Source organism: Syngnathus acus, chromosome 17, assembly GCF_901709675.1.
Source record: "Syngnathus acus chromosome 17, fSynAcu1.2, whole genome shotgun sequence".
In the NCBI taxonomy this organism is placed as follows: domain Eukaryota; kingdom Metazoa; phylum Chordata; class Actinopteri; order Syngnathiformes; family Syngnathidae; genus Syngnathus; species Syngnathus acus.
The window spans coordinates 10,028,058-10,046,878 of NC_051102.1; the positions used below are offsets into that span (position 1 = coordinate 10,028,058).

Below are 18,821 nucleotides of genomic sequence, written 5' to 3' on the forward strand. Positions count from 1 at the left end.
CTAAAAGCAAGCACGCTTCACTTTCTTCTTTTTGGTGTGTGGAAACATGTCGACACGTGTGTATAGCCTACATAAGCGTGTCCCCTTTGTGTGCTGCGTTGCCATGCAACATGTCTCTGATTGGGTTAGTTGAGCTCTGCTGCTGCACACACATGCGTGCACACATGGATCAGATCACAAACACGTTGCCACACCCTTTTTCCTCTCCCACGGGACTCGGCTGCACGGCTAAGGCCAAGGAGGGAGGGAGGGAGGGGGCGTCTTTGAGTTGCTTGCTCGGGTGCATTTGAGGCGCATTCGAGGGTTCCTTTTGAATGACTGAGGCGCCAAAGCCAATCTTTTGTTTGCTTTGGCTTTTCAGTGTAGATTTTATTTTCTGTGGTGGGTGTGTGTGTGCGTGTGTGTGTGTGTGTGTGTGTGTGTGTGTGCAAAAGTTTTTGCTTACAATTCAAAGATTAGACATTGATTAGATGTTGTTGTTTACAAAAATTTATTCATACAAATCTTACAACACTTTCATTGACATTGAGCAAACGGAAACGGCACCCCCCCTACCCCCACCCCCCCCAAAGCGAAGGACTCCTGTGTGTGGTCAACACATTGTTTTCTAATTACGATTAAATTCAACATTGAAGTAAGGCGTTTGGCGCTTTCAGAAAGAGAACATCAGGCATTTTGTCACCCAACCACATCAGTTTCCCCCCTTTTTCTTTTTTCTTTTCACTTCTAAATAGTGATGCACATACAAATGATAATAGAGTAGGGCTTTTTTCTGATTCAATATAGAGCAAAAAAATAAATAACAACACTTTATCATCAACAATAACAAACACTGGTATTTGTGTACGACACTCACAAACGCGGAAACACCCCAGAATCATGCACACACGCACATATATACACACACCCACATTGCCCGCTCCATCGACATATACATTCTATTTTTTAAGATATACTTATATATATATATATATTTATATTTGAACTCAATGAATCATTGGTCATGCTTGGGGAAAAAAACAGGAACGGCTAATTCTACGACGCTTGGGCTAAGACCAAGTGATCAAAACAGGAAAACTTTCAATGTAAGCTAATGGACTTGCAGCATTGTAGGGCCACTGAAATTGCCATCTGTGGCGATTTTGTATCTATTTTTTTATTTTTTATTTTTTTAAACATATTTCATTTGAACCATTTATTTATTTTTTTCACATCAAAGCGAGGCACCAGAAGCTGTCTGCAACTCTGTCTAACAAATGCTCTCCACGCACTCAAAAACAATCACACCATATAAAGACTGTCAGGTGAAGCCAAATTTGGGAGCGGGCCGTTCTCAAGCAAATTTGCATCGTCATAAAGGAACGTACGATGGGAAAGATGCCTCCGATGGAGCCCGTTCAACAAATGGGGGTGCGCAAAGGTGTGTCATCTGCTTCAGATTGTTCTCATCTCTTCATTTGATTCCCAAGTTGTGGCGTGTCCCTCACTGGGGATGCGCAAATGTTCATTAGGGGTGCGCCGAGTGAACTTTGTCACGCGGAAAAACTCTTTATGGTGCGAGAACCTTGGTCTCCCATTTCAAACAAGCTTATTTGGTGTCACACCACCTAAGGATTTTTAGCCAGCCCAAAGTCATGTTTATATTTGAAAATGAAAAAAAGTTATGCACCCCTTCTTCCCATTCCCGAACACGTGGCCAAATGAGGAAAAAGTTGGCCGTGCATGATTTCAAATCATGGAAGATGGGCAGTAGATAACTGGTACTTTGGGTATTCCAATTTTAGGAAAGTGGGAGGTACGCCAACATTCTGTTTTATCATAGCGAATTATCTCCTGATCTCGGGGATTCCCCACCTCTTCCTTTTTTTTATTCATGCAAACATGATTTTTTTCTCTTCTTTCTTATTTAACAGCTTCTGAATACTTTTTCCTTGCCGAAATTCCCACAAAGCCAAATAATGTTGGTGCACCCCCCCAACCCAATCAAAACACCTCAACTGATCAAAACAAATGAATGACTGATGACCTTTTTGTATTTTGTGAGCAAATCCCGCCTAGCGCGTCACATAATATGAATGTGAACCGATACTTCTCTTTGAATGTTGCGCACCCCCATCCACCCTGCTACCAAGGAATCCCTGCTATCTACACACAACACACACCTTTAGCCAACCATACAACAGCATGCAGACTGCAAGCACTTTTCCACAAAATGATTACAAAGTAAATGCAGATTTCACACTCCTGTTTGCCCCAATTAGAAACAACGCAACCCAAGCGCACTTTTGACAGACACACACACACGGATTTTCCACGCAACATGTGCAAGTGTGAGCAGCATTGAGGCATCCTTGCAATAACAACAAAAAATAATAAGAATAATGGAGTGTTTAACACGCGCGCCCACACACACACGCACACACACACACACACACACTTACGTATATAGATATGTAGCATGCTCACCGCTTCTTTGGGCCTGTATTTGTCCAAAAAACGAACAACACTTAAAAAAATAGCTTACAAAAATAAGTATAACATTCAATACTTTGATTGTCTTTTTTATCTATTTATTTTTCTGCATATATATATTTATATATATGTATAGAAGACCCTTTTTTTTTAGATTTTTTTTTCTTGTTCAAGCGCATAACGTTGAAGGTGCACAATTATGATCTTTTTTCTCTCAAACATCTTTAAACATGAAAATAAACAGATATTGGTCCATGGACTGTGCAGTTTAACCCTCCTGCTACAAATGCTAGCATTTTCCTGGGTCAGTTTGACCCAGGGTATATTAAATCATCCAATATTTTCAAACAGGAAAAAAAATAATCATAATGAGGAGTGTTTATAGCTCATTGTTAACTCCGATTTGCAAATTCACTGCAAATATGCGGATTATGTGGTATTCTTTCACTTTTAAATGGGTCCGTTTGACCCGGGTCATGTTAATTGATTTGTATAGTATTTGTATCTGATTATGAACTCCACAACAAACAATTTCATGTTTTGTGAATTCCCTCATTTTAAAATGAGTCCATTTAAATGTTGCAAATGTTTACAAAAAAAATCAAAATTTTCTTTTTCACTCGAAAAGGGGTCATTTTGACCCAGTGTGTCATCGTTCAAAAGGGTTACCAAAAAAAAAAAAATCACTCCGTTTTTTGTATTTTATTATTAACTATGTAAACTTTTGGGCGTTCTTTGACTTAAAATCGAGCCAATTTAATCGCAACATAACAGGAGGGTTAATCATCAAGTACCTTTTTTTCCTCATAGCAAAAATAAATTAGGGGGGAAAAACGATATTATTAATAAAATATTCATTTTAATGGCTTAACGTCATACATAAATACATCATGTTGAAAGAGAACACATAGAGGCGCAATCCACTGGTTTGCTCAGCTATATGTGGATGATGGGCTGTGTGTGCGTGTGTGCGGGTTGGGGGGGGGGGGGGGGGTCATACATATATACTGTATACACGCACAAGGTGTGTGTGGGTGGGTTTGGTGGGGGCTGCACTACAAATAGGCCAGCCGGCGTCCTTTAGTGCGCACTCTCTGTCTGTACCTTCGTCCCAGGACGGCTGCCAGGTACTTTTGCACAGCCATCTGCTTCCTGTAGCGGCTGTAGCTGTCGGTGAAGATGCCGTCCGAATGTCTCTTGGAGAGTGGCTCGCTATCGTCCTCCATACTGTTATCCTCACTGCTGAACGAAATTAATCATCATTTTAATTTTTTTAAAGAATTCAGGAATAAAATTAAGCGTGTTTTTTGGGGGGGGGGTGGCGTTAATAATTCATCCCTGGGCCTTATCAATAATTCATTTACAGGCCGATTTGCTATTCTGACGCTTTTATTCGAGTCAGGGAAAAAAAAAAATCAATTTATGGATTAACCGCATGAATATTTCGCTCCCCTTCGAGACGTTACAAAATAAAAACAATAACAATGAAAACGATGGGATTTTTTTTTTTTTTTTAAATTACAAAAAAAAAATAATGATAACGAGACAAGACAAGGTGGATGCAGCAAGCCCTTACCCTGCGCGCATTGTCATCAGAGAATGCAGATAATGCCGCGTGGTTAACTGACCCAGGATCTCCCTCAAGGCTCTATCTAATTCCTCCTCAGCATGCCTTTCTGCTCTAAGATGCCAAAACACACATACATCATCAGTGGAGGGCAAAATTAAAAGAAATGAAAAAAAGAAAGAAATGAAAATAAAGGTGCTCGTACTCATACACAGACAAACGGAAAATGACCAAAATGCGCACCGCGGGGTGGCAAAAAGACACAAATTATGCGTGAAGGGATGCTTTTTTTTTTTTTTTGTATTATGATAATATTAATGATAATACTGTAAATACCTCTTTTCGGTGGGATAGTAGACCGTATAGCCGCCGCCGTCGTCGTTTAAGGACGCCGCGCTGCGTAACGCGAGGTGGTCGCCGTCGAAGCCCAGCTCGCCCAAGGAATTGCCGTCATCGTCGAAAGCGTCGTTGCCCAGCCTGCATACGAAAAAAAAAAAAATTAGCGCATTCCATCTGGAAATTTTCACAAAAGCAATAATAAAATGCAATTGAAACAGTTTCTCTCCCGAAGTTAAATTTGAACTATAATAGAAATGCGTCTTTCATAGATGCCTTTATTATTTTTTCGTTTTTATTCACGTTTTTATTCGTTTCTCGCATAAAAGCCGTCTTTCCATGTTCATGTATTATTTAAAAATCACGACAAAAACGGCCAACGGTGAATAAAAAATATACTATTAATCAAATACAACCAATAAATAAAAACCACACCCATCAAAAAAATGCAACAGGAAAGGAGGGATGTAAAACAAGGATAAATCTTTCAGCTTTTCCTATTCGCTTCCTCGTGGTGACGCATCCTCCTCTTCCTCCTCCTCTACCTCCTCCTCCCGAGGGCTATCCATTGCACTCTCATTTTTAATAAGGTTGGGGGGGGGGGTGACTTCACAGAAGGGGTCTCACTGGACAGATACCTCCACGCAAATTTCCACACGTATATTCTGTCTCCTACTATTTTCCAAAGCTTTTGTTATGATTCCTCGCGCGTAATTACGCACGCCCATGCAAGCGCACTTTTATGTTAAATCCACCCGCGGTGCACACTTTAACGAATGAATTTTATTGGCGAGCATATTTAGGATGTGCAAAGGTTAAAGACCTACCTGATTTTGGGGTAAGTTAGTCCAAGGGGTGTGCAGAAGACGCTATAGTGCATTAAGATTCCATAGATGAGCAAGATTAAAGTGGCTTTGCTCGAGCTGGCCATGCTGTAATGTGACACAAAATGTGGTTTTGGTGTTAGTACAGTTTTTGGTGGCGGGGTGAACAAACTTTGACTTTATTGTGGAGGATCCAGATAAATGGAGGGGGCGGGGGGTCTTACCTCCAAGCCGGGAAGCGGAGGCTGCTGCTGGGATGCGATCCGGGCGCGGTTTGCCTGGTGCCTGGTGCACTTGTCTCCTGTTTCGTATGACGTCCCCCCTCTCTCGCACGTGTTTCTTTCTCCAGATAATACAAAAAAAACGCCCAATGAAGCGTTCTGCTGTGCAAAAATGTAATGTTCCCCCCTTAAAAAAAACAAAAGCGATAGCAGCAGCTCCTCTATGTATCTCCTCGAAACTTTTTTTGTTGTCCCGATCGCCTTGGATTTTATCTTTAAGTACCCCCTCCCTCCTGCTCTTCCTCCGTCCCTCCCTCCCTCCCTCCATCGCTCCTCATCCTCCCTCCCTCCAATAAGTCACGTTAAGGATGCTATGGACGTCATCAAGCCTTCCTCCTGCAGGAATATAATAGTTCAGTTCTTTCCTCGTGCATTGCATTCGTCACACGCATTTCCACCCACCCTGCAAACGCAACCTCGGTCGAGAAGTTTTCCTCCAAACTTTTGTGCTTTATTTATTAAGTATTGACATTAGTGTTGAAGCACGAGGTGTCCCGAGAGCCAAAGTTTCTCAAGGTTTTTTACCCCCAAGATATCTTGCTTTCAGGCTTTTTATTACAGCAGGAATGCCGGATGAAATCATCTCTATAGTTCTAACACCTTTCCATTTTCCATTCTTGATGAGTATTTCAGATGTATGTTTTTTAGCACACTTTGACATATTTAGTTTTATTATTTTAATGTTAGCATTTTAATTTTATTTTTCTAATTAATTTTTAAGTTGGATTTTATATATTTTTAGCAGATTACTCTATTTAATTTCAATTGTTAAGTTGATTTTTAAGAGAATTGATCTACGATACTAAACTCAATTTTTTTCATTCGGTTTGGGGGGGGCGGGTGTCCATTTTACGCAGTTTTTAAATTAATTCTTGTATTTTAATCTGTTTCTCTTTAATAATTCTTCATTTGTATCACGCATTTTAATCCAAATGTAATAATTTGTACTTTTGTTTCATAGACTAAACTCATCCACCGTAATATGATACTGCCTCACGTCATCATCACCACCGTCATCGTCATGATCATCTTCACCAGTAAGTCCAATTAAGTATTTTATCTCGGGTGGCGAGAAGTGCATCCTCCTAATTTTGTGTGGGACTAAAAGCCCTGTGCCACTAAATAATCACCATTTCCCATGAGAGTCATTTCTCTTCGGTTTCTTGGAATTTAAAACTTCCTTCCGAATAATACTAATAATGGCCCTGCACTGATGTGGATGAGGCCCGAGGTGCGTGGGTGTCGGGGAACGAGTGATGAAAGGGGGGGCGTGATCGCGGGAGGGGGCTCAGACGTTCATCCATTCATCCGCCCTGTAATCGGATTGGAGCGGGTCTTTGACGCAAGGTGCTTTTTGAAAGAAACGCTCTCTCAAGTTCTGTGAATCATCCGAATGGAGCCATTGGCGCGTCAGATACAACACAAATCGCCTTAGAAAGGCCATTACGCAAGACTGATCATTTACTCAAATGAGTCGAAGTGTACATGAATTAGAAGTTTCATTGTTATTATGGCCTCCAAGAAATATATTATATAGGAATCCAACTACTGTACTCTGCGGAGCAAGTACGTCATTATTTGCAGTCTGACGCAACGTGACGAAGTAAGACCCCCCCCCCCCCCCCCCCCAAACAACCATCACCCCCACCCAACTTGGCTCCGGGTTGCGTTGAGAAGTGGCCACACACACACACACAACGCTTACAAATATACGAAGTCGAGGAATGAGGACACGGCGCCATCATCAGGACAAGAAGGGGATAGATGGATAGACTCTGAATCCAATGCCAGGTCATGAAATTAATTCAAGATAAATATTTTATATAATATTTGACGTTTAACATGACTTATAATAAATATTTTAGGTAGAAGTAAATCAAACGTGATAATTTGGTGGTCGCACAAGTATGCAGACCCTCAAGTGTGGTCAGAACCAATCATGCTTAACGCCTTTGACAATTTATACTGCCTCTGATTAACCACAAATTATAATGTTATTCTATGTTGTATGTAAATTGCTTTGTTGCAGCTGTTGTGAAATACCCTATAAATAATTTTCTGTTGTACTAAGGGCCACTGTTATTTTATTTCAGGATGGTTAAATCAATAAAGAGTTATTACTTTTAGTTTTTTGCATTTTAGGTTAGCGCAGTACGTACATAATATATTTTTGCACAAGACCCACGCTTTTAAAACCCCTAGAGGGCGCCAGATGCTTGGAAATTGAGTGTTCGGCCAAGACACCACCCGCCTAAAAAGAAAGAGAAAGGGGCAGCTCTGTGTTCACATTGACTAAGTAAAGTTTTAAATTATTTCATTTTGATACACATCGGGATGCTTGTATTTATCGTATTTCTACTTAAAATTAAGTACTTTAGTACACGTCGGCCATATTTGGCGCAAGGGAGAGTCGATCATGAGACGTTCATGTTTATCAGTGCTGAGTGGGGGACTGCATTTACAAAATGTAAGATTGTTTTTTATTGTCTAAAACGTTATTTCTTGTACGATAAAGTAAAGTAAGTAGCAGGACAGTGTGTCTTTGACGACGTGTGCGGTCATTTTTGTTTTAGATTGAGCATGAGCTGAATCACAACACCCGAATGTACGAGTTTGAAAGTGAGTACCCGAACGCCTCGTGATTCCCTCTCTGGCCCTGGTGGCTACTAGCCGGGCTATTGTCGTGCTGGGACAACTCATTGAACCTCGGTCATTTTAAAAGACATTATCACCGGCTTTTCTCGCCTTTTTCGTAAAGTAATCGACCGAAAGTGACGTTTTCCCCGTCCCTTTTTGAAGGACTACCCGAGGGGTCCTTACAAACGACTTGGAGCTGCTGGCGGAGGAGTTAGTACTCAGCATGGGATGTACAACTCCGATTTAATTGTGCGTCTCCTCTCATTTGGAGCGTGAAAATAACAAAAAGAAGGACAACAAGACGCATGTAGCTGGAGTACGACGCTGCTTAGGTCGCTTGGAAAGAGGTAAGATTCACGAGCCCTGGGGGAGCGAAATCTTTGGGAGTGTGGGCCGAGCGAGGCCTGATAGTTTTTTGTGTTACCCGACAGTCGACACACACACAAAAGTTGGGGATTGTGTGTTTGTGGGTTCACACCAGTACTGGTTCTTCTTTTGTCCTCCTTTCACCCTCCAAACCTGATTAGGACGAGGTCATACTTGAAACTGTTCCAGTGTAGTTACTAAACTTCCAAAAGTGATGTTTGAAATGACACTACCAAAAGTTGACTGAAGGCCTTCCTTCATCTGTTGCAAGGCCCTCTCATAATAAACTTAACCCATTATGTACAGTAGTTTCATTGCAATTGTTAATGCATGCAAAGTACGTTAACTGGACCGTATCGTCCACTCTTTTCTGTGTTTGGACACTCCAGTCCCACGTTAATCTTCCACCATGTTAATCCCTCTGTGTGTGTACTGTACAGTCCCACTTGGCTACACACTGCAATCCACAGGACTAGCAGGTGCCACTGACCCGGCCGGTGTCATGTACTTTCAACAGGAGGCGTGAAGGATCCAGATCAAACAAACATTACGGTGCTGTGGTTCAATGGATTTAAAAAGCTGGATTTACACTGCAGGTCCAAGTGCCCAATTCTGATCTGTCCATTTAGTTCAATGCACTTCTGAAATGACACATATTGGAAAGAGCTACCTTCCATGTGATTAAATTCACTAAATGATTAACTCCAAAAATGAATGACTGACCCACCCCCAAGCAGTTTATTTTATATAGCTTAACTGCACCATTAAAACAGACGATTAAAATCAAACACACGTTACTAGGTGACCTCAAACTTCGCTATGTTCCATGCCGCTCGAGAGCTGTTTCAGGTAACTGTGGACAAACAGAAAATGGCTAAATAGGTTAAGTAGCCCTTGAGAAGGCTGCTCCATCCCAAAGGGGCAACAAGGGGGTGCTTTGCTTCATTTACGGCGTGAAGATGCCTCTGCAGGTGGCCTCGGTGATGTGAAAGGAAGACCCCTCAGCTTGCTTCCCCCCAACCCTTAAAGCAACCACCACCAGTGGCAGCAACTTCCTGCGCGATAGGCAGGCAAAGAGAAGACGCCTCAGAGCGCGTGCCAGGTCGCTTCAGTGATGCTCTTCTTGTCGTCCCGCTCGTGTCATCCCCTCGAGGATGTCATCTTAAATTTCAGACAGCGCTGGTTTATCCTCTAATGAAGGATGACTGCTGACCTCGTCTCATTTTACTCGGGGGGGGGGGTAGGCCCAAAAATCACAGTCCTTAGTTTTAAGGCCATTCAGTTTAAATTTAGTAGAGTAAGTAGACAATACTACTATCTGCTAACTATTTTAGCCTTATGATCCATTTACCCATTGGCTAAACCGCACAAGCAATGTGAATTGCATTGTTCAAAGGTCGACTGGCGTCTTATCTGATTGGTTGTAAGAGCAAAGTGTTAAGGCTGCAGATGAAACGAGTCGTCGAGCAACACTTGTTCTTGCTAGGCGAGACGCTAGGGCTGTCACAAAGTATACGCTAGACTGTAAATCCGGAAGAAATGACACAAACTACCGTTTCGTACATACACATTTGTCACGAAGAACTTTGAAGTCTTCCAAAATGTGCTCGCTTGGTGACTTAGAATGGAAACACGCTGATCTCATGTTTTCCCGTGGCCGCTAAATCCAAACCTCCCCTCAGGAAGCGGCAGCGTGTCTCTAATCTGACACAGCATTGCGGTCAATCTGCCGAACATCCAGTCACGTGACCTCGGACAAGCGACATTTGTTTGGAACGCATGCTTATATGCTTACCTATGCGTCGTCATGGTTACTGCACTGCTCCTCAAGTCCATCTCCCGGCGTTGTACTGACTTATAAAGTCTCAAATTCGATCAAAGTGGTCTTACATTTAACTGCCTTGAGCCAGCAGAAGGAAGCCTAAATATGTCAAACAGATGTGCCAGACTCTATATTCTGTCCGCAGAAGCACCCATTGTTTTTTCCCCCTCCTTTCTTTCTTTAGTGAAAAATCCACATATAATTGACCCACTTTGAAATGCTTTGGGATTTTCTTTTTTTAACCACCTAAATATATTTAGCAAACACGTATGACAACGTGAATAACTAATTAAAATGGAACCTCCTGCCTCACAGTTGGGTAGATGTGACTAAAAGAAGTTATTTTGTTTGGAATTTGCAAAACAAAACAAAAAAACAACAGGCATTTGAAGTTTGCCACCAGCGTATTTAATCAGCTGCTTCTTGACATCTGGAATGTGTCGGCAAACTCCTTTGCTACTCTGTGGCTTCCAATCTTGCGTTCCCGAGGGTCCAGATATCATCTAGTCTGAAATCCCAAGACTGATTCGATCATTGGGACAGTCAGCAACAAATGCGGAAGCATGTTTTCATGGGTTGTTCAGCCGGCTGCAACATCGTGACCAATCTCATTATCTTCAAGCTCAAGCTATGATGAAGTGGATTTTTTGAAGAGGAGGCTGTCCGCACTATGCCACACTTGACTGTTTGATACTCGTGGGAAGAGTGAAGGATGATGACCTCATTTGCTGGGAATCCTTGAAGTTCAGATAAGACAAATGCCAGGGTCTCCGATATCAATGAGGAAGGGGGGGGGCGCCGTGCTTTTATTTTTCTGCTTGTCTTGAAATCTGTGTCGGTGAAACGGCCACAGGCTGGAAGGATCTTCTTTCCTGCTCGGGTGGCTGCGCAGCTTTTTGTTTGGGATGTCACGGGAGGTAACAACCTGTGGCGAGCCGCCTTTTTTTTTTTTTTTTTTTTTTTGCACTATATGGACCTTACTCTGCTTTGTATGACATTTTCTACTGGCTGCAGTAGATTGACGTGGGTGGGCTTTCCTTTATCATAATTGAATGTTGTAAAATATATGATATTTTTATTGACGTGGGCTGAACTCTTTTCTTTTCATAATTGAATATTGTCAAATATTTTAATTCTTCTGCAGACATTCTAAGTGAATTCCTTCCCTCGTGTGCCCTTCAGGCTTGACGATGGGTTGCGTCCGGAGCAAAGAGGACAAAGGCCCGGAGCTGAAGTACCGGCCGGATAACGCCAACAATGCTCCGGTCAACGCCCACCTGGGCCACTACGGTCCCGAGCCCTCACTGATGGGCCAGTCGCCGGCGGCAAAGACGCTCAACAACAGCCACGCCTCCGCACTCACCCCATTTGGCGGCGCGTCGTCCGCTATGACGCCCTTCGGCGGCGCCTCGACATCCTTCACGTCGGCGGCTGTGAGCAGTCCCTTCCCGGGTATCGTCACAGGTTGGTTTGCGCAAGAATGGAAATTGGAAATTTCACTCCAGCGCGGAGCGAGTTAAAAGGCATCCGCTGCGTATAAATAGCCGACCGACGAGGGTCATAACCGCCCAACGCAGATGCAAAAATAAATACATGACATGGGAAGCGATGCGGCCCCCAAAGAAAACGCTCCGTCCATGCAATGTTGCTTTTTATAGTCTTTGGCGTTGAACTTTGATAGGATCTTCCGGCAGTGTGAACGATAAACACACACACACACACACTGCTCGCTGACTCTCAAGGAAGATAATGTGAGCTGAGGGACTGCCGCCCATCTAATCCTGCCCGCTCAATTTCCTCTCGAAGATAAACATATCTGAGTCGCGTTGTCGCTTCACATTATCGTTTGTCTGACACTCTGGCTATATTATTACAACAATCACAAAGATCGTGTGATTTGACGTGGTAACGAACCATCACGGCTCATCTGGTTTCTGGGTCACGTGACTTTGGCACTGTGATGTCATTATCGATGGACAGCGAGTGGCAAATGGCCGCCCCGAGGTCGATTTTGCTGCTGAATTCATAATCCACAAGCGCAATATGATTCAGAATGCCGTGTTTAAAGTAGGGCTAGTTCTTCGAGCATATTATTGTCGAGAATTTCTTGGGCTTGACTTCCCCTTTAATGAAAACTAACAATGTTGATAATCACACTCATCCCTTGCTCTCCATCTTGTCTTCAGGCGGCGTCACATTCTTCGTGGCGCTGTACGACTACGAAGCCAGAACGTCAGACGATTTGTCGTTCAAAAAAGGCGATCGCTTCCAAATTGTCAACAACACGTGAGTGCCGTCACTATTTTATTTTTTTTTTTTAGTAATCCGGACATGCTGCTTGTTTAATCAGTTTTTTTTTTTCTTTAGCTTTGGCCTGCTATTAAGGCCGAAATCTATCTGGGTTATTGGGCTCCGTCTGTTCTTGTCACTTTCACCATGTTCAATACAACTGAGTGATGGATTGGAAATTGTTCTTATTTCCAGCCGTGCTTGATTGCATTCAATTCCTTCTAGGGAAGGCGACTGGTGGGAGGCTCGTTCCATCAACACGGGACAGAAGGGTTACATCCCCAGCAACTACGTGGCCCCTGCCGACTCCATACAAGCCGAAGAGTGAGGACTCCTTTCCGTCTCGTCCTCCCTGCCATTTTCAACTCCACCCACCCGCTCGCTCGGTCTGAGAAATTCTTTTGCGCGGTTACGCTGTGACAGCCCATCACGTACGCACGCAGAGGCTCAACAATAGTGCCCTGTGCTGTGATTACACGTTGGTGACCATTCCATGGCTGCTCACAAATTTGGATTTATAAATATATCAACTCTTGTCCTCAAAAATATCGGAAGAATATTTTTTTTCTCCCGACACGATGATGTCATTAATGCCGAGGATGTCACGATACAGCTTTTACAAAATAACATTGTTTTTCTCCACAGATGGTATTTTGGCAAAATGGGCCGCAAAGACGCCGAGCGGCTTTTATTACTTCCGGGCAACCAGCGAGGTACTTTCTTGGCACGAGAGAGTGAAACAACCAAAGGTAAGATTTTGTTTTGTTGGAGAGTCAAACGTCAATGTTTTGTGAATTCTAACACACTTGTCGCGAAGGTGCCTACTCTCTATCGATCCGTGACTGGGATGAAGTCAAAGGCGACAATGTGAAACACTACAAAATCCGGAAGCTCGACAGCGGCGGCTATTACATCACCACTCGGGCTCAATTCGATACGCTGCAGAAGTTGGTGAAGCACTACACAGGTACAGCATGAGTCATCTGCCGACTTTTGTTTACGACTGTATCTTTACAAGCGGCAGTCTCTTAACATGATCTCTCTCGCTTTATTCCGACATCAATGCGAGCCAATGAATTATTCAGCTGCAGATCGGCCGCTGGGATATACTTTGTATGAAATCCTTCTTTTCGCAGGATTTCTTTTCTTCCCTCCTGCGATGCGTGAGAGCCCCGCTAGAGTTTAAACCCTGTGTGACTACAAAATCGTTTCAACCTCGGCTTCGTTTATATTGCGCTATTCTACTCTACTCTCTAAAGTATTCTATATTCTAACGCAATGATTTTGCACCGTCACTTCATTCCCATCATGTTCGTTGATGGTGGGAAGAAAAGCAACCGCTTAGTCAACTGCTAAGAATGCAGCATTTGGAGTTAGCGAGCTACTTGCGTCATCATCAACAGTGCTGATGTATTGATACATGGCCAATGGCAGTATTGATTTGCGATCAACATCACAGCTCCTGGCATACTACATCTCTCACTAACTGGGCTTCCCATCTTCCATGTCCGTCCGCTCCTGTCCAGAGCACGCCGACGGTTTGTGCTACAGGCTGACGACAGTGTGCCCCACGGTCAAGCCGCAGACTCAGGGACTGGCCAAGGACGCATGGGAGATCCCCAGAGACTCCCTGCGACTGGAAGTCAAGCTGGGCCAGGGCTGCTTCGGAGAAGTCTGGACGGGTAAGACGACTGGCGCGGCGGCGTGACGGAACGGATGCTTCGTCGTAAAGTTGACGAACGGCGTTTACAGCGGGAACTTAACCATCCATTTTATAGCTCATGTTTATTTAACGGGGAGGAATGCGTATAGACCTCCCATCGGTTGATTGATAAACCCTTTGAGTTATGGAGCTCAGCAAAGAGCTCGCCTATTTATCGGCGGAAAGCGCTGACAACGTTCACGCTAGAAGGCACACGCGTGTACGCTAATAGCAGGCCGCCCTTCGACTACGCTTCACTTAGCCAGCGTGCATCCTCCTCGCTCACTCCCTCATTAGGCCCGCAGCAAGCCTCGACCTGCAAGTGTGCAATCCCAGGAATTCCACCGCCGACTTCTCTTTTTGTTCTTTGTGCTCCCCCCCCCTCCCTACAGATTATTCCCTTTTAATTCGGCGTATGTTAATCACTGTGTAACCTTCATTCCTCTCGTTATCGTTGCCCTACTTTGCCCTCGTGCGCGTGCGTTACCGTGTGATTCATTCATGGAGGGTCAGCACTCATGACGGAAGCGCTGGCTCTCCAGACCCGACTCATTGTATGTAAGCAGGGCGTGAGTAAGTGGCTTTTGACCAGGAAGTGCCAGATTATTTTTGGTGACCGAGTTTGTCAGCAGATATGATTTATAGATTTCGGCACAGTCTTATCTGCACGTTTGCTAGATTGCGTCAGTTCAAGCCGTGTTTTTACAAGACCAACCTTTTGACTCAGGCACGTGGAACGGCACCACCAAGGTGGCTATCAAGACCCTGAAACCAGGCACCATGTCCCCGGAGGCCTTCCTGCAGGAGGCCCAGATCATGAAGAAGCTGCGGCACGACAAGCTGGTGCCGCTCTATGCCGTGGTGTCCGAAGAGCCCATCTACATCGTCACTGAGTTCATGGGCAAAGGTCAGTCCCAGACTGAACTCCCTCCCGATTGTGTTAGCTTAGCCTTGTTAGCATTATGCTAGACAGTTAATTGAAATGTAATTGTCATTTCAAATCCTGCCTCTGACGTTCATTATAAACATAGTAATAAGACAGAAGTAACCAGACGTTAATTGTATGACATTATCATTTGACATGATCTCTTCCAGGGAGCCTGCTGGACTTCTTGAAGGAGGGAGATGGCAAACACCTGAAGTTGCCCCAGCTGGTGGACATGGCCGCACAGGTAGATTGCAAAGACTGCTTGCTAGAACTGTGAAAACAAAGCAAGTCAGGGTGACTCAAGTGGCGCGCGCAGGTCGTCATATTTATGTGATATCCAGCTTGACATCTCGCCACCGCTCCGTGCGCCTCTCATCGTCCTCCGACACTTAGCTGCCTGCGGCGCTTAAGCGCTCCTCATCAGAGAGCCACTTAACTCCCACGATGCCGCCGTCGCGTGTTATGATCTGCTTTCACTTTGCCTCGCCACGCTCATCCCTCCCTCCCTCGCTCGCTTGGCCAGGTGGAAAATGAAAATGAAGAGGAAGGGAGGGAGGGAGGCGCCTCCTCCAAGGGATTTGGCTGACAAAAGATGTTTTGAAATGAAAAAGCTTGCATGAACATGATGAGCACGTGGCACAAGCAAACCCCGAATGTGCAACGTAATGCCGATCACATTTTGAAATCATTTCTCGCATTGGAAATAATATGAGCTGTTGCCATCTTTCAACTTTTATCTGTAATATTGTAGCAATCCATTTTCAATTTTTTATTTTTAACAATCATTTTGTGCGTAGATTGCCGACGGCATGGCCTTCATCGAGCGGATGAACTACATCCACAGGGACCTGCGCGCCGCCAACATTTTGGTCGCTGACAACCTGGTGTGCAAGATCGCCGACTTTGGGTTGGCTCGTCTCATCGAGGACAACGAGTACACGGCCAGGCAAGGTACGTTTGTCTTGCCGACTGCTCAGAGCTGGAAACGTTTAGAACCGCCTTCCCAGTTTCTGTCTTCCTTGTCGTCCCAGGCGCCAAATTCCCCATCAAGTGGACGGCGCCGGAAGCGGCTCTTTACGGCCGCTTTACCATCAAGTCAGACGTGTGGTCCTTTGGTATACTACTGACTGAACTGGTCACCAAAGGTCGAGTGCCCTATCCAGGTGATGCTTGACCCGCTTTCACCCCCCCACACAAACAGAGAAAGTGGCGTTTTTTTTTTTTTTTAAATATATATAGATAGTGTATACATGCATATTTAGATGAAAGCAATTGTAATAGACTTTTTTTTTTTTAAATAAAAATAATGCCAAACTACATCACAGAGAAATAATTTGACAAAAAAAATAACAGCGAAATCACGAATAAGTATCGAATTATACTCTGTTAATTTTTTAGTGCTTACTGCACTTATTTTCCCCATGATCACTTCAAATCTTACATCACGATTAATATCAGCAATTCCCGTGTGGCTCTCTGATGGCTGTGACGTTGAAAATGAGGCCTGAGCTTGCAGTGATCACAGAGTGGCCATATGGCCGACCTGACCGCCATCTGGCTCCTGTGGCCTTCCCGGAGCCGCAGCGCAAACCCCTTCAATGTAATGAATTCAACTTCATGTGGAGGGACTTCTCTTCCCTTCTATAGTTGTGTTGACACAGCTGCATGAAAACCTATGATTTGTTTTATTTATAGAGGAATATGCTGTAGTGTCAGGATATCAAATAGCTGTTGATTCACATTTTAACCCCGCCGCCATTCTATTGTCTCCTTTCGGCTTCCCTGGTGTGTGAGATAATGAGGACCCGCCCCCACCCCCTCCTAAAGAGTCATGTGCTCTGGCTCTTAACCTCTCAATAAGACCCCCCCCCCCTCCCCCTGCTAGACATTCTCCCTATGTGTCTTTGAGAGGCATTCTTTTTTTTTCTCAGGTTTCATTTCGTAATTTGCCATGTTAAAGTTTACCCATGTTGTTGCAGATGTGGATAAGATCATCCCCCCCCCCCCCCCCCCCCCCCCCCCCCCCTTGCTTGTTTTTGGGAGTTAATCTTGCTGGACCGCATAGGACAAGCTATGCATTAAATGGCTGTAAAGTAGCCCACTTGAAACTCTTCGCTGCTAGAAATGTGTTTTATATCCACAACGCCGACACGTCAGCATTTTTGTTAACTGATCCACATAAGCTGACGTTTCAAGTACGTCCAACTTTAAAATGTGAGTCACAAATAAATGTGGAATTGGCTGAACAAACACTCTTTGATAGTAAACGGTGACATCACTCGGTTTTTTTTCTTCAATTGCTCTTAAGTGTTTACACATGTTTTCTTTTTTCACGCCGTGATGCGTTCTGCAGGGATGGTGAACCGAGAGGTGCTGGAGCAGGTGGAGCGCGGCTACCGCATGCCTTGTCCCCAGGGCTGCCCCGACTCACTGCACGAAATGATGCGCCACTGCTGGAAGAAGGAGCCAGACGAGCGGCCCACCTTCGAGTACATCCAGTCCTTCCTGGAGGACTACTTCACGGCCACGGAGCCCCAGTACCAGCCGGGGGACAACCTGTAGACTCGCAAGACCTCGCCTCGGTACAAAACAGACTGGCCAAGACACTGTGATCAATACCAGAGTAGTTAGTCCTCATTTCACATTGATGGCTATACTTGCAAGATGCAATGATGACTTTTAACCTTTTTTTTTTTTTACGCAATGACTCTTTCACAGATTTTTCCTCTTTTTTGTTTTTTTTAAATTGTATTTTGCAGAAACAGTTCTTTGATGTTGGGGAGTCGGAATCTGTTCTGTGTGCAGTAGTTTGTTGTGAATGACAAGTTGGGAATCTTTAAAAATCTTTATTCTGAACGGTACAAATAGGGCTTGATGCAAGAATGTGCAGTATGTGCAGGAAAAAAATATTTTAGGGTGGATAAAAGATTTTTTTTTCATTACACTCGTGCTTTTTTGTCTTGCTCACGTTTATTTTAATCATGACCAAGTGCAAAAAAATATAGAGACCATATTGATAGTTGTTTTTGTTTGATTTCTGTCGAATAATCAACATTTCTATTTTTTATGTTTATAATTTAATACCAGCACAAAGAAAAGTTTTTTCAATTATTTTATTTTCTGTGAATTTCTCAACATTTCAGTAATTTTTTTTGATATACTTTCATTTCATTAAGTGATTTCTAATTATGACCAAATGTAAAAAAAGTAACATTTCCAATATGTAAGACATGTCCTCTGACCACAGAGTTCACATTTTTGTCCGTCAGATATTCAATATTTGTCTTTTTTTTTTTTATCAGTGTTATTTCATCTCTGCCCAAATAAGAAAAACAGTAACATTTTGCTTTAAATGTTCAAGTTTTTCTTAAGTTGAGGTAGACATTTTCTGTGACTTCAAGTTCTATTTGTCAATCACTTACACACCAGACTTAAAATTCCATTGTGTTCATGATTTTGTTTGTGCTAACTTCACCGTTCGCAATGTTGCCCCCCACCCAACTTTTATATTCTTGTAGCTAACCTATAACTGCCAGACCAGCGGCGCATGATGGGAAAGTTGCGTACGAAAGTAAGCGGTTCAGACAAAGATGTGAA

At 43.6% G+C, this 18,821-nt stretch overlaps 2 protein-coding genes across 6 annotated transcripts; one reads left to right on the plus strand and one right to left on the minus strand.

The window, feature by feature from the left end:
- Positions 1-1,173: 1,173 nt before the first annotated feature.
- adcyap1b (adenylate cyclase activating polypeptide 1b) lies at positions 1,174-5,688 on the minus strand. 4 transcript variants are annotated; one of them, XM_037276608.1, is made up of 5 exons: positions 5,424-5,688; positions 5,203-5,307; positions 4,376-4,516; positions 4,049-4,153; positions 1,174-3,711 (listed from the first exon to the last, which is right to left on the minus strand). In XM_037276608.1, the coding sequence occupies exons 2-5, from the start codon at positions 5,304-5,306 to the stop codon at positions 3,528-3,530; spliced, it is 534 nt and encodes a 177-aa protein (XP_037132503.1). In that variant the 5' UTR covers position 5,307; positions 5,424-5,688; the 3' UTR covers positions 1,174-3,527. The 4 variants fall into 4 exon arrangements, with proteins under 4 accessions (XP_037132503.1, XP_037132502.1, XP_037132505.1 ...); XM_037276607.1 differs by having other exon boundaries at positions 1,174-3,714; XM_037276610.1 differs by lacking the exon at positions 4,049-4,153.
- Positions 5,689-8,115: 2,427 nt separating this feature from the next.
- On the plus strand, positions 8,116-18,812 carry yes1 (YES proto-oncogene 1, Src family tyrosine kinase). Of its 2 annotated transcripts, none has more exons than XM_037276051.1 (12): positions 8,116-8,464; positions 11,450-11,769; positions 12,492-12,591; positions 12,820-12,918; positions 13,240-13,343; positions 13,412-13,561; positions 14,121-14,276; positions 15,024-15,203; positions 15,392-15,468; positions 16,022-16,175; positions 16,256-16,387; positions 17,578-18,812. In XM_037276051.1, the coding sequence occupies exons 2-12, from the start codon at positions 11,496-11,498 to the stop codon at positions 17,784-17,786; spliced, it is 1,635 nt and encodes a 544-aa protein (XP_037131946.1). In that variant the 5' UTR covers positions 8,116-8,464; positions 11,450-11,495; the 3' UTR covers positions 17,787-18,812. The 2 variants fall into 2 exon arrangements, with proteins under 2 accessions (XP_037131946.1, XP_037131947.1); XM_037276052.1 differs by having other exon boundaries at positions 11,488-11,769.
- The last annotated feature ends 9 nt before the right edge of the window (positions 18,813-18,821 follow it).

Coding starts and splice junctions, on each gene's coding strand:
- yes1 (XM_037276051.1), top strand. CDS start 11,496: ATGGGTTGCGTCCGGAGCAAAGAGGACAAAGGCCCGGAGCTGAAGTAC. Junction 14,277..15,023: donor CTTCGGAGAAGTCTGGACGG/GTAAGACGACTG, acceptor CTTTTGACTCAG/GCACGTGGAACGGCACCACC. Junction 16,388..17,577: donor AGGTCGAGTGCCCTATCCAG/GTGATGCTTGAC, acceptor TGCGTTCTGCAG/GGATGGTGAACCGAGAGGTG.
- adcyap1b (XM_037276607.1), bottom strand. CDS start 5,306: ATGGCCAGCTCGAGCAAAGCCACTTTAATCTTGCTCATCTATGGAATC. Junction 4,154..4,375: donor TACTATCCCACCGAAAAGAG/GTATTTACAGTA, acceptor TTGGCATCTTAG/AGCAGAAAGGCATGCTGAGG. Junction 3,715..4,048: donor CTGATGACAATGCGCGCAGG/GTAAGGGCTTGC, acceptor AATTTCGTTCAG/CAGTGAGGATAACAGTATGG.